The sequence below is a fragment of the Eleutherodactylus coqui genome, chromosome 4 (genome assembly GCF_035609145.1).
Source record: "Eleutherodactylus coqui strain aEleCoq1 chromosome 4, aEleCoq1.hap1, whole genome shotgun sequence".
NCBI classification, from domain to species: domain Eukaryota; kingdom Metazoa; phylum Chordata; class Amphibia; order Anura; family Eleutherodactylidae; genus Eleutherodactylus; species Eleutherodactylus coqui.
This window is the reverse complement of record NC_089840.1, coordinates 206,985,388-207,000,782: the sequence shown is the minus strand read 5'-3', so window position 1 is coordinate 207,000,782 and position 15,395 is coordinate 206,985,388. Positions and strand designations below refer to the sequence as shown.

General features: G+C 43.1%; 1 protein-coding gene across 2 annotated transcripts in view; it reads left to right on the top strand.

Moving 5' to 3' along the window:
- Positions 1–13,001, top strand: part of LOC136624843 (uncharacterized) — a 36,531-nt gene extending 23,530 nt beyond the window's left edge. For both annotated transcript variants that reach the window (XM_066598778.1, XM_066598777.1), the window contains 2 exons: positions 8,448–8,551; positions 12,002–13,001. In XM_066598778.1, the coding sequence (XP_066454875.1) occupies positions 8,448–8,551; positions 12,002–12,174 (277 nt within the window). In that variant the 3' untranslated portion in view covers positions 12,175–13,001. The remainder of the gene's footprint in view (positions 1–8,447; positions 8,552–12,001) is intronic.
- Positions 13,002–15,395: the final 2,394 nt, after the last annotated feature.

The window sequence follows — 15,395 nt, the reverse complement described above, 5'->3', positions numbered from 1 at the left end:
TCTTGAGAGGTCCATGCGAGGTATGGGACACGATGAGAAAGGAATTAGCCCCAGACCCATCTCCAATTTTCCCGTTAAGCACTATCCATAAAATATTAGAATTGCCATCTGACTCATGCAACGATACGATCTGGGTAAAATTCCGGGAACATAAAATTGGTGATCTACAAGAGCTATCTCACATTTCCCCCTCAGAGATTACACAAAGACTGATACCAAGCTGGTCCCCCTCCTTCCTCACGCTCGCTTCAGTAACCAAGACAATAGGAGACTTTCTCAAGAGCCATGGCACAGCCAGACCCTTAACCCCCTTCGAATGTACACTTAAACATATCGCGCCAAGGAATAGGAAAATCTCCCTGGTAAGGAAGCACTTTATCACTCCCCACAACCCGACAAAACCCACATTCATCTCCTCATGGGAAAAGGAACTGAACCTAACTCTCTCCCCTAGTGAAATTAAAGCGATTCTGAACACCTCACTCGGCCTATCCCCTTGTATTCTTGCTCAAGAATCTCATTATAAACTCCTGGTCAGGTGGTACAGGACACCGCAATGGCTCTCAGCATACAAATTATCACCTCAGGATTGTTGCTGGAGGTGTAGGGGGGAGGTGGGATCGTACCTCCACATCTGGTGGATGTGCGAAAAATTGAGACCCTTCTGGATGGGAGTGGGGAAGGTTCTGGAAAAGATAAAACCAGGATTTTTGCTCACGCCAGACATGGTGTTCCTCTGGAGGCCATCCCCATTATTCCACCCGAAAAGGGATAAGTTGATTGCTCTCCTGATAGATGCTGCAAAGGCCCTGATTCCTCTCTACTGGCAACGCGAGGCACCCCCCTCTCTGATGCAATGGAGAGACAAAGTAGATATGATCTACAATCTGGAAGAACTCTCAAGTTGGCACAACAACTCATACGATAAATTCATTAAAACCTGGTTTTCCTGGCGTGACCTGAGACTTCTCGACATCTTCTCTATCTAGCTTGACTACATGTCTTCTAGACACTGCACACCCTCCAAACACCCAACCTCCCTCCTTGATACCTCCCTCCCAGTCCCCTCCTCCTGTTCCCCCATGTCTTTGTCCTGTCCCGTTATGTCTGTTACAAGGCTTACTTTGGTGAGATACTCGCATATTGTCCTTGTCTGGTGTGTTCAATCGTAACTGTAGCCTAACGATCACCCTGGTATATGTCAAGATGCATCACAGACTTCTGATTTGTTTTATATCTTCTTATTCGAAATCTGTGTATTACGATATGTGATTAGCCTTATGTTATCTGATGTTGTCATATTTGAAAACTGAAAATTCAATAAAAACAGATTTAATAAAAAAAATAAAAACTGGGCAGAAAATGGGTGGATCCCATTGTAGTCAGGGGGGTCGATCAGGTGCTGTTTGGTTTTGTCCAAAAACAGAACTGTTCGGCCACAGGGATTCCCTTTTCCTGCTGGCAGTTTCAAAGATTTTTCATAAGACTGGAGGGACCGTTTTTTGAAAACTTATATTAGGACTAGTATACTATCTTACTGTTTATATGCAGCAACTTTCTCCTTGATGATAGGAAGTGGCAATGATTTCAGGTTCAGCGGTTTTTCTGACCTCACCCACCTGCTTTACCTGATCACCCGTTTATCTAGGAGTTTGTTTCTGTATTTTTTTTGTTCTGGATGGGGTTCAGTAAGTTGCATAAACGCTGTGGGTAGTTTATTACTGAGAATTCTTATAGATGTGTGTGTACATTAGGGTGGTTTCTAGAGATGAGCGAACGTGTTCTTAACGAACACTTACGCACCCGGACACCGGCTTTTCCGAGGACTTCCGTGTTCGCGCGTAAGTATTCGGGGGGCGCCGGGGGGCGGGGAGAGGCGCGGCGGCGCGGGCGGCAGCAGCGGGGAACAGGGGGGAGCCCTCTCTCTCTCCCTCTCCCCCCCACTCCCCGCCGCAACCCCCCGCGCTGCCACGGCGACCCCCGAACTTTTTTCGCCCGAACACGGAATTCCTCGCGAAGTTCGGTGTCCGGGCGAAAAGGGGCGGAGCCGAACACGTTCGCTCATCTCTAGTGGTTTCACATCTGCGTTCAGGGTTCTGCTTTCCTGCTCTGTTCAAGGAGCAGGAAAGGGGAATCTCCATGGCCGAACATCTCTGTCTCAGGCTGGAACTGAACAACACCGAATAGACCCCATTGACTATAATGGCGTACATTTGGTTCCCAGTGAAGATCAGAAGGGGTTCAAAATCAATAAAGTGAAGTAAAAATATAAATATATAAAGTGTAATGGATAAATATTATAAATATATATAACAAATAGTGTATGTGTTTAATTTAGTCTTGGCATATAACAGCATTGCCATCACCATCATTATCTGTTTGCACTGTCCTGGAAAATAGTCAATTTTCAGATTGTACAGTGGTGTATGAGAGTTAAAACGTTTTTTGCTATAAGTGGCATTGTTGGGTTTACAGGGCATTAAGGGGATTTAAGTTACCTGTTTTATACTAATTGTAATGATGTAACGCCCTGACGGAGAGACCAGTAGCTACTTGTAATGTATAGACTTTGAGCATGCCAAATAATTCTGTTTCAAATTGTTAAAGTAATCACGTACTTTAGGTGATACTCAAGGGTTATCGTAGTCTTATCAATCAGGTATACCTAATTATTATATAGACGATGCATCGGAGGAGAATACACATGCAAAACACTAAAGTGAAGTTTCCAAGCTCTTCTGTTTTATTGTTGCAATGCAAGGGGTTATATAGTGTGAAAACACCCACAAAATCAACAATTCAAAGTCTACAGCATGTGTGACACTTCTCTCTTAGTAAAAAATTACAAAGGTTAACTGTACAAAACTTTATGTTCAGTGTTTGGGACCCTGTTAATAAAATTTAATGACAATGGGTCTTAAACTGACAGATTTCTTGCGAAGCACACGGCACATATATTTTACACATGATACTACTGCACAAATTTGAATTCCATGCTTTCACAATGTTATTCAATACTTTCACAAAACCCATCTATTAAACAATTTCTTCACTAAGCAGCGCTGCTGAATAAGAGCCTTAATTTTCTCAGTCCATGAAAAACATTATACATGCACTCCTCTGTAGTCTCCAAACCTTCCAATAACTGTCTCCGGATGCACGGGGTGGATTAAAGAGGTTATTGGTATTAGAAAAACTTGGTTGCTTTCTAAGACCTCATGTCCACGGGCAAAAGAAGAATTAAAATCCGCAGCGGATTTTAACTCTTCTTCTGCCCGCGGATCCACACCCCATAGGGATGCATTGACCACCCGCGGGTAGATAAATACCCGCGGATGGTCAATAAAAGTGATTTAAAAAAAAATGGAGCATGAAAAAATCTGGACCATGCTCCATTTTCGTGCGGGTCTCCCACGGGGACGGCTCCCGCAGGCTTCTATTGAAGCCTATAGAAGCCGTCCGGATCCGCGGGAGACAAAAATCGGAATTTACTCACCCGCTCTGGATCTTCCCTTCGCCGCGGCTCCATCTTCTCTCCGTCGCGGCCGGATCTTTTTTCTTCGGGCCGGCGCATGCGCGCGGCACACAACCGACGTGCCCTGCGCATCCGCTGGGGCCGAAGAAAGAAGATCCGGCCGTGACGGAGAGAAGATGAAGCCGCGGTGAAGGGAAGATCCGGAGTGGGCGAGAGGTATGTTAAATCTTATTTTTATGCCTCATGTCCGCGGGGCAGGAGGGACCCGCTACGGATTCTCCATGGAGAATCCGGAGCGGGCCTGATTTTCCCCGTGGACATGAGGCCTAAGTCTCCCCTGTCTACGGGTTCTGTGTATATAGGCTAGGATAAAAGGTAAAATTCCTGAGCTACTTGAAGTGCATGTAGTTTTAAAGTAATCCCAGCTTAGAGATAAAGAATAGCAGTAATGACATAGGCAAAGCAACCTGATGACATCACCACTTTCATTCTCCCCTCCGGGTGGCACAGAATGCTGCATTGAAAACTCTGTAAAACTCTGTACACAGCATTTTACCACTTTTTTAATGGCGGTTTTAATGCACCCCATTAATTTCAATGAATAATACAGTGAGTTAAAAAGCACTGAAATGCCGAAAAATAGAATATACAGCGTTCAATTTAGTGCATGTTAGAAACCCTAAACCGCTTGTTTGAGAAGCACCCTTGATATGAATAGAGGTTTGGTGCAGCATTTTTAGTGGGCGTAGCAAACGCGCACTAAACACTGTAAATAAATGACTGTGTGAGAGTGGCCTTAACGTTCAATGCATTTCGGAGGTCATGAATTGTCTCCTTTACCAAGCACATATCACGCTAAAGTATGGGGCATAATACAGGGGTGTAGCTTTATAAAGGAACAAGAAGGGGGAGGCGTTCCGGAAAAAAATGTCTTGTGATCCCATCCTGGGTGACTGGAGGAAAATGGCCACCACCAGTGATCATGCTGAAGCGGGCCAGAAGAACGTGGCTGGAAGGGGATGGTAGCTGCTTGCTGGGCATATCACAGCGGGCCGGAAGCGAGTGAAATCCAACTATAATATACACTTGCTTCAGCTCACGCGAGCGTATGCAAATGTCATGTTGTTTATCCGGCAACTGATGGACCATGCAAAGGAGATACAATATATTCTAGACATACGAAATGATAGAGAATAAAAACAAGAGGAATTGAAACTTTGTATAAACTCTTGTTTTTATTCTTGTTTTCGTTCAAACATAAGTATTGTAAATCTATTCAGAACGCAGAGAACATATTTAGAAGTCATATAAAATAATGTCATAAAGGAAGAACAAGAAATTTTTTTTTATTTTGTCTGTAAATAGACAAAGTGATAACAAAAGGCTGAGAGATCAATCAAGTTTTAGAGAAACCACGTTGGGTATGAAAAATAACAGTCCTTTTCGCTAGGTTCTGCACCTGTGGCAGTATTTGCTTTTATGCGCTCCACCCAGCAACTTTATCTGTTACTTTACTATACCCAACGTGGTTCCTCTAAAATACGATTGATCCCTCACCGTTTATTATCACTTTTTCTGTTTACTAACAACATTATTTTATTGTCCTTCCTTTATGACCCTATCTTATATGCCTTCTAAATATGTTCTTTAAGTTTTAAATGGATTTACTACGCTTTTTTTGTATAAACTCTTGCTTTTAATCCAGTTTTCATTCAAAGTTTAAATTCCTCCAGTTTTTATTATGTATCATTTCATATATCTAGAATATGTTGTATCTTTCTCTCAGAATTCATCATATGCTGGATAAATGACGCAACATTTGTATGCTCCCACATGGGTTGACGTGCACAACGGGGAAGTGAGTGAATATTATAGTCGCATTCTCGTGATTTCACTCGCTTTCGTCCTGCCGTGATATACCCAGCAAGTGGCAACCATTCCCTTCCAGTCCACCGCTACATGACTCCTGACGACAGTCATGTTCTTCCAGCCCACTGAGGCATAATCACTGGTGAAAGCCATGTTCCTCATCACGAGACAGAGGTCATTTTCTTCCGGGCTTGTGATATGGCCCTTAGTTTGTGGTCATTGTCTGCCAGAAAGAGCACGCCAATCAGCGTGTGCTGCCATGTCTACACCCCCATTCTTTATAAAGCTCTGTATTGTGTCCTATATGACGAGTGCAGTGTCCTCTCCATTGTTCACTAGGCACATCTTCATCCATTTGGTATTGTAGCTGTCTTGAATGCAACTGAGGTGCAGTGAGCACCAGGAAGTATAATGGTCCTTTCTGCCACTTTATTGGCAAGGGTTCTGAAAGTCCAAAGAATAGACATCTACATATAATAGTCCCGAAAAACCTATTTTAAGTCATGATTTCCTTAAGCAGACATGAAATAGAGAAAAAACGGATCACAATAGACAATGAATATATAAGACAGAATTGGCGTTTATTGCACTTGCCTTACGTAGTTTTATAACTTTGATTGTCGTATTTGTGTTTTATAGTATTTTTGTGTTTGGTTGATTGGTAGAAGGCGAGCACAAAAGCTGCACTATGAAGCACCACAACCCTTATATGAATAGTCAGTAGTTATTTGCTAGGAAAATATATTCACAGCAGCGAAGCCAGACAAGACAAACTAGAAAAGGGAAATGATTCTATCAATGACCATTGTTCTCAAGTAGAATTACGCAAGAGTTACACTTATATAAGTCCTCATAGTGTTTGCTGTTGTGGCATTACATACAGCAAGTATGTGCAAGTCTTCTTATCATCGCTGTAGGGTGAATGCAGAATGATTCTCTCCACACTGCTGGGTGGCTCTTGCTTATAAAGGTTGACTCCAAATTGTTCTTATGTTATACAGACGGTCAGTCCAGTGGGCTCTGGTTCTGGTGGGATAACAGGACCAGCCACAAAAGGTCTAGTAGTAAACCCCATCTGAAGCAGACAGTGAAGCAGATTACTTGCTGCTATTTGACACTTTTTTTGATTATTCCACAAGTAACATTGCAATATTATTGAGTGATGGCTACAATGATAACAGAGTAAGTTTACTCGCTTTGGCACATTATTCGAGCGAGTAGTGCCTTAGCTGAGTATCTCCCCGCTCGTCTCTAAAGATTCGGGGGCCGGCGGGGGTGACAGGTGAGTTGCGACGGTGAGAGATGGAAAGAGAGACCTCCCCTCCGTTCCTCCCCGCTCTCCCCCGCCGGCCCCCGAATCTTTAGAGACGAGCGGGGAGATACTCGGCTAAGGCACTACTCTCTGGAGTAATGTGCCTTAGCGAGTATACTCACTCATGTCTATTACTAAACACAAATCTACTTTTTCCATGTTTGTAGATGGTGAGCCCGCTGTCTGATATAACATGGTCATGTGTTTTTAAGCGGTTGTCCAGGGTTAGAAAAATAGGACTGCTTTCTTCTTAGCACAATCTTTGTGGGTTGTGTCTAGTATTCAGCTCCCATGCACTTCAATGGAATAGATTTGCAATACCACAGACAACCCTATGAAGATGATTTCAATGGGTTTATTCATACATGCAAAAAAAAAAAAAAAACAGCAGCATGCTCTATTTTCATGAGCATTTGTGCACCCAAAGACCCGATAGAAGTCAATAGGGATGTGCAAATATATGCAAAATATGCTGGGAAATGCGTGATACATTGCGTAATTGCCCAGGAAAGAAAAACCATCTGGAATTCATTAGACTAGTTAATAGAGATGAGCGAACGTACTCGTTTAGGGCGATTTCACAATCGAGCAGCGCTTTTTTCGAGTAACTGACTACTCGGGCGAAAAGATTCGTGGGGCGCCGGGGTTGAGCGCGGGGTTGCAGAGGGGAGTGGGGGGGGGGGGGAGAGAACTCCCCCTGTTACTCACTGCTACCCCCCGCTCCACCACGCCGCCCCCCGGCGCCCCCCGAATCTTTTCGCCCGAGTAGTCAGTTACTCGGAAAAAGCGCTGCTCGATTGTGAAATCGCCCTAAACGAGTACGTTTGCTCATCTCTACTAGTTAACCATTTCAATCAGTGCGTCTTTGTTTGTCACATGCAAATGAATGTGCCTTACGGGCTCAAAAAGTACAGTAAAATATGCTGATTTGCGTGCAAAAAAGTATTGTTGAGTCTACAAATACACAGGGCTCAGGCATGCAAATATACATACGGTCCTGTAAAGGGGGCCTAAGGCTCAATTCACAAGGGTAATTTTCACGCGTGAGTTCAATCCAATATCGATATGGATGATATTCACATGTAAAAATAATGCACTGATTTCAATGTGCTTATTGACTTGAGCAATTCTTCTCTCTCAGCGATGCTGTGAGATAGAAAAATCGTTGCATGTCATATTTTTGGGCAATTCCTCGCAAGGAATCGCCTGTTATTTCCTATGGATCTTTTAATAAACACATTGCACCCACATGTACTGCAATTTACATGTGAGTGTGATGCAATTTTTATCACTAAAGCTATGGGAAGCATTTACTATTTTTGAAAATCGCAAGTACATAAATACGATGCATTTTTTAAGTAAACACACATTGTGCTCGAATCCAGAATTGTACGTTTATGAGGGCAATATTGGAGAGATTCTTGGGCCGATATCACACTAACCTGTGTGAATCCAGCCTTATACTTTCTTCCTTTTCCCACTGTTCTCCACTGCATCCCATAAACGGACTAGTCCGCTTAGGCTTCTACATGCAGCAAACGGCTGGTTTGAGGGCACGCAGCAGAGGAATGGGAGACCATGTAAGTATACAAATTGCACATTTGAACTTAGTGGGTGAAATTTTTTATCGGGGAACTTGCAAGAAGTGTTGGGCTTATTTTCAAGTAACATGATTGCTGCTATGAAAGGCGTTACTCAACAAATTTGTGTAATCCCAGCCTGATTATTTGTATGCTGCTAAATGACAGTTTTGTATCTGGTCTTACTTCTTCCCAATCTCATAAACTTTAGGAATCTCAACTTCAAGGCATTCCAGCAACTTATTACAGGCTGGCACAGCGTAACACGAGATTTCTACTCAGAACTTAAAAAAGGATTTTCAATTATTGACTTCGGTAAGAAAATAGAACATATTTGAAATATTTATGTACCAACAAGTTTACATCATTTGGAAGAATATGATGCTTTATTGTTGACATGGTGCCCAACCAATAGTGTGCATGTAGTCTGGGAGAAGGAGCAGCAGTTTAAGGAGGGATTGTGCCAAATTTTAGTCCCTGGATAAATTAATATTCTAAAGCCAAGCAGAGGTATGAAGTAGAGGTTGCACCCATACCTTGGGGGAAGTAGAGGATAATAATAATCTTTAATTATATAGTGCGAACATATTCCGCAGCACTTACAATACAGGGGAAATAAAACAAGACCACAGTTACATGAAGTAATCAATTGACGGAAACAGTGAGTGTCCTGCTCCAACGAGCTTACATACTACAGATAATGGGGTGATACAGAATGTAAAGGGCTGGAAATGTACACGGTATGGCGAGGTGAAGAGTTAGGGATGCTTTACACACAGACAATGGTCAGGCCGTATAGCGGCGGAATCAGGATAACTGCAGGTGCCGGTTGATTGTGGCTAGATGGAGCTGCAGTCGGTAGGACAGGGAGCATATTATCAGGCGGAGTACAGAGGGATTTGACTTTATGGGATATGGTATGCCTCCCTGAAGAGGTACGTTTATAGAGCATGCCTGAAGTTTAGTGTGTGTAAGTGATTGCCCGGATATTTTTTGGTAGTGCGTTCCAGAGGACTGGTGCTGCTCTGGAGAAGTCTTGGAGGCGCGAATGAGATGTTCGAATTAAAGGGGCACTCAGTCTGATTTCATTAGCAGAGCGGAGGGAGCGGCCTGGGTGGTGAATTGAGATGAGGGAAGCAATGTAGGGCAGCATGGTGCTATGGAGAGCTTTGTGGATGAGGGTAGTGAGTTTAAATTGAATTCTGTATTTAATGGGCAGCCAGTGCAGTGACCGGCACAGGGCAGAGGCGTCTGAGTAGCGGCTGGACAGGAAGATGAGCCTGGCTGCTGCATTCAGGATGGATTGGAGAGGTAGAGTCTGGAGCAGGGGAAGGCCTGTGAGCAGTGAGTTGCAATAATCGAGCCGAGAGTGGATGAAGGCAACAGTGAGCATTCTTAGCGTGACCGCTGTGAGAAAAGGGCGTATTCTAGCGATGTTCTTGAGGTGCAGCTGATATGTTCGGTAGAGAGATTGGATGTAGGGGGTGAAGGAGAGATCAAAGTTGAATATGACCCCAAGGCAGCAAGAGTGCTGTCTGGGAGTTATGGTGGTGCCACACACTGAGATAGAGATGTCAGGATGAGGTCAGTTAGTAGAGGGTGTAACAAGAGAAGGTCAGTTTTAGGTAGAGAGAGGACATAGTGTTAGAGACAGCAGACAGACAGTCAGTGGTGTTCTGGAGGAATGTTGCTGTGAGGTCCCGGGAGGAGGTGTATAGCTGGGTTTCATCAGCATAGAGATGGTACTGGATACCAAATCTCCTGATGATCTGTCCAATGGGGGCTGTGTAGATGGAGAAGAGGAGGGAGCCGAGGCCCGAGCTCTGTGGGATCCCAACAGCAATGGGAAGAGGAGGGGAGGTAGAGCCAGCAAAGCAGACACTGAAGGAGCAGTTGGATAGGTAGGAGGAGAACCAAGAGAGGGCAGTTTCCTTTAGTCCAATGGAGTGAAGCATACTGAAGAGAAGATTTTCTCACTTAATTATAGGATAGCACTCAAATATGAGTTTACTAATCGGGCAATTCAGGAGTAAAGCAATCAATGGCATACATACCATGGAGTAAGACCATGTGGCTGCTATGGGGCCCTTTCCCCAACCCTGATTGCTCCCATCCCCATTAGTATTACATCTCCGGAGGAACTGTATTTTTGGCAAGAAAGTTGATAGGTAATTGGGCCAAATAAAAAAACAACAGAGAATGAGAAACTAACTATCAGGCCCTTTTTTTCTTGAGTGGCCTAACCCAGCACCAAAATGAGAAGTGCATTTTGATCTCTGCCAGACGTCCCCTTCTCTTCAATGTACTCTACTAAATGTAGCTGTATGTAATAACAAATAATACCTGGGAAATGGTGGCTATATTGCTAACATTAAATAGTCTGCGGATATTTTGCTTGAAAGGGAACTGGTCATATCTTCATGTCAATGAGGCCAGCTGAATAGTTTTGCAGTTGTACTCCTGTTGACTCTAAGGGCGCCCACCCACTGGCGTTTGCGATTTTCGTGCGTGAAAAACGCAGCGTTTTCGCAGCGTTTTCGCGGCTTTTCCATTAATTTCCATTGACTTTCATGGGTGCATTAGGAGAAAAATAAGGACACATATGCAACTGACAGTTCCTATGTTAAAAAACGCAACGCAAAAAAAAACGCCAGTGGACAGGAGTACATTCAATTCTAATTGCTCTTGAGAAAAAACGCAAAACGCAAAGAAAAAAAAATCGCCAGTGGGTGGGCGCCCTAAGAATGTCTTTCTTTTGTTTTACCCACTCCCTCGACCCATTAAGGGTTTTTTTTAAAATTCAGCTCTCGATTCTGTGAGTATGTCAAGTGGATGGTCCCCACCTCTCACTGTCAAGGAGTGACATCAGACTTGATTGACAGTAAATAGTGAAGACAACCTACTTAAATATATCTAGGAAGAACTCATATGGTGGAATGGCGAGGTGTCACAGAAAGACAAAGTTAGTCTGCCACAGCTACAAAGCCTTCTGGCCAGACCAACTGCCATGAGCACATGAAAGGTCCTCTTTAAGGGTGCTTTCTAGAGATGAGCGAACCTACTCAGCGACGCCCCTTTTTAGCCCGAGCACCGCGATTTTCGAGTACTTCCGTACTCGGGCGAAAAGATTCGGGGGGCGCCGTGGGTGAGTGGGGGGTTGCAGCGGGGAGTGGGGGGGGGGGAGGGAGAGAGAGAGGGCTCCCCCCTGTTCCCCGCTGCTACCCCCCGCTCCGCCACGCCTCCCCCGCCCCCTGGCGCCCCCCGAATCTTTTCACCAGAGTACTGAAGTACTCGAAAATCGCGGTGCTCGATCGAGTAATTACTCGAAACGAGTAGGTTTGCTCATCTCTAGTGCTTTCCCACAGGACAGAATTAGTCTGTAAGGACATTTCTGCGTAATAATGTTATCCCTATGGGGCTTGAATTCCACACCTGTTAAAATCTGCGTGTAATTGAAAACCACAAGATTAATTTCTGCAGTGGAAAAGCTTTGTGCTGTAGAATTAAGGACATCTTGTGGAATTGTTCTTGTGGATTTCTAACATACAGATGTGTATATATATTTTTATATAATGTATCCATTAATACGTGCATACAAATTTGCAATGAGTGGTCCCTAAGATCTTGGCTTTGGGGTTAAGCTGCAGTAGAAAGTAGATTTGAAGGTTTCAAGCTTTCTTCTTTGCTCTTATAAACACTTTTTGAAGATAATCACTTTAACAAATATTTAGCACATCTTATAACTGTATTCATATCTGTTGGCAGATAAAGATGGTAAAATAACAGCTGCAGACTTACGAGAAGCCTCCAAATTAGCTGGAATTCAGTTTTCCAATAAACAGCTGGAAGAGATGCTACAAGTAGCAGACAAGGATGGAGACCAAGCGGTGGATATGATAGAATTTATTGAGATCATGTTAAAAACCAATCTGTTCTAGCTGTATCAACCTGTTAAGTTCAGTGTTGTGAAAGTATTAAGTATTCTTGTTATTCAAGGGTTATTATGCAGCTTAATTTTACAGGTTGTAGAAGTACTGTTCCCAGAAGACCATATTTAGTTATTTTACTAAGAAAAGGCAAGCAACATGCCTCATTATTTATTTATTTGTCAGTGTTGGACTTTACAATGGTTTTCCACTTTTTACAGCAATAGGGTGCATTCACAAGAACGTATATCGGCTTGGTTTTCACGCCGAGCCAATATACGTCCTCCTCATCTGCAGGGGGGGGGGGCTGGAAGAGCCAGGAGCAGGAACTGAGCTCCCACCCCCTCTCTGCCTCCTCTCCGCCTCTCTGCACTATTTGCAATGAGAGGAGGCGGGACAGGGGTGGGGCTACGTTCCGCAAATTAGCCCTGCCCCGTGAAAACCGAGCCGATATACGTTCTTATGAATGCACCCATAAGGTGTAACTTTGGGGGGTTGGTCCACTGTGACTGGCCACTATGCTTTCCTATGTCCTGCTTTGCACTATAAATAAAGCTAACAATGGGCTGAGCTGGCCAGAAAGGGCACAGTGGTGACTTCACACAGTTGATATTTCTTGTTCTTTCTCCGATAATTAATTTGGACACATGAGAGAACTTAGATCCTGGTAGCCTTATTGCAGATTCTAAGTTTAAAGGAGTACTTTAACAGTTCCATACATGTGATATAAGTAGTTCATCTGGTTAGCTTGAAACTAAGACAGGATAAGTTTCCAATTCAAATGTGACATAGTTTATGCCAAGTTCACAATTGTAGAATGTATCAGAAAATATATTATTGCATTAAAAAATACATTTATTGTCTTTATATACAAGAGCGTTTTTTTTCCTTCTTAAAAAACACTTTTTTAAATTGAGAAATATCTATATTAATGTGATTTTTTTTTATACAATAATCATCCTCACTGATAACTGATACAGGGGTCCAGAGTCCCCCATCCTAGCCAACACAACTGTAATGAGGAAGAGTTTGTAGAGAACTGGGACTGAGCATGGGACCTGCTGCTCTATACAAACTCAATGGTTATGCTGATGAGGAGGTATAGAGGACTTAAGGCCATTATACTAGCGATTGGTAGTCTTACTGGAAGAGACACTAATAATCTTACACTAATGCTCTATAGGGTGTCTACACACATTAGATAGCTCTCATCCATGACACCTATCTTTCCGACACCTCTATACACATGCACAATTGGCTCAGCAGTTGAATTGCAATGTCTCACCTTAAATATACAATTCTTTGTTTTTCTTATCAGAGAAGACTGAAATAAATATAAACCCAATTCACTCTGTATAACATTTTAGCATCTTTCGATTCAAGAATATTTTGTAGCTTTTCTAAATGCTAGACATCAGAATATAGTGCTAATATCACCAATAAGTTATATGGTCACATTTACTTGTGTTATAGCATGTCAAGGACCTGCACTATATGGCCATACAGTATATGCTTCTCGTAAGAAATGGAAGTAGATTCATTGGAGTTCATGTCATGTTCTGGTTTTAAAATTGTGAAAAAAGTAAAAAGTATAGTATTATGCACAAGGTGTAAATATAATTGATATATAGTCTCCTTGAGGATACGGTTTGAAGAGGCTTTGTTCTGGCCACTTATGAATGGCTTTTTGAATAAGCAGTGCCGTTGAAATATGAATCAACTTATTAGGAAAGAGATATTGGGTACTACTGTACAGATGTGAATTTCTAGGTATATATTTGTAGAGATTTAGAGAGGGGGCCAGAAGCTCAAGGGGGTGAGCTGCTCTCATGAGCTCCTAGCTGATAAGCCAACCTGTTAGTGGTGCAGACGGGGGGGAAAAAAAAGAGGTGCTCCGAGTGCCGGCAGGAGGTCCCGCTGCCCTGATGAAGTGGGTGGTGACATGGCTAGCACATAACTCTCCAGAACTTTGGACCATTGCAAGGAAGGGGAAAGGCTAATCCCCATGCTAGGACATCTGAATTATTGAGTGGGGACCATGTTGATATTAAAAGGAGAGTGATAAAGCAAGAAGAAAAAGAATATTTAAAATGGCAGAGGCCGCTTAAACAGCCTGCGGCAGCAGTGGACATATTCAATAACAATTAACAATTGCTAAAACCAATAAATATTTATAGGGAAAAAAGCCTACTGTACCTAGAGTACTGGTAGTTAGAGGATATTATGAGATAGGTTAGAAGGCTTAAAGAAGAGTTATGGTTAAGGGACCTTTCACAAGGGAGAGAATATACTGTCCCTAAATTCTTCACCAAAATCTGTACTGCTGACTGTGGATATTGATGTGGAGTTGCGGGTAGGATTCTGCTATTTTCAAATCCCCACCAAAACCCATATGCTAGCGCTATAGATTTTGTGACAGACTATTTCGCAGGAGGCTATATTTGGCAAGCTGTTGTGAAATATTCCATCCTGTGTGAAAGGTCCCGTAGTAAGATTTATTGTTTAAGGACAATAGCTTCAGGCTAATTTCACACTGGTGAGCGCAATATGGGACCGTGAATCACACCCACATATCACGCTCCCCATCATGTGAATTCCCCAAGGCATTTTCATATCAAAACAGCCTCACATCACTTCGGGGAAGAAGGGAATCCTCTGCCCTGGATGTTAGCCGTGCCAGAGGATCGCAGAGTTTCTTCCATTGGTTTCAATGGGAGCCCTTGAATGACATGCACCTAGCATGTGGTGCAATGCTGCCGCCAGTCCCATCGAAAACAATGGGAGCTGCAATGCGAGTGCACACAGAAATATAAAACATGCTGTGATCGCCCTTGTTTATGACCCTATTCATAAGAATGAGTTCAACATGTATGTGAGATTTGTGCATCTTACAATGCACAAATCTCTTGCAATTTTGGCGCTCGTGTGACGGCGCCCTCAGTTACCATTTGCATAGAGTTGGAAAACAAATAGTGAAGTGTAACATCTAAATATCATGCCCTCTAATGGAGCGAAATAGTGGACTTTATTGTAGATTGTAATGCAATGTTTAAGCCCCGAAGCCTCCTGTGGAGTGATGAACTGTAATTAGTATTTCTGTTTAATTTGCTGTACTAAACTGCCTCAATCTCCACCTGTCTCTGCTGCGCCATCATCCACCTGTATCTTACAGAGATGCAGAAAGTGCAAGAAAATGACTAGAGATGAGCGAACGTACTCGTTTCGAGTAATTA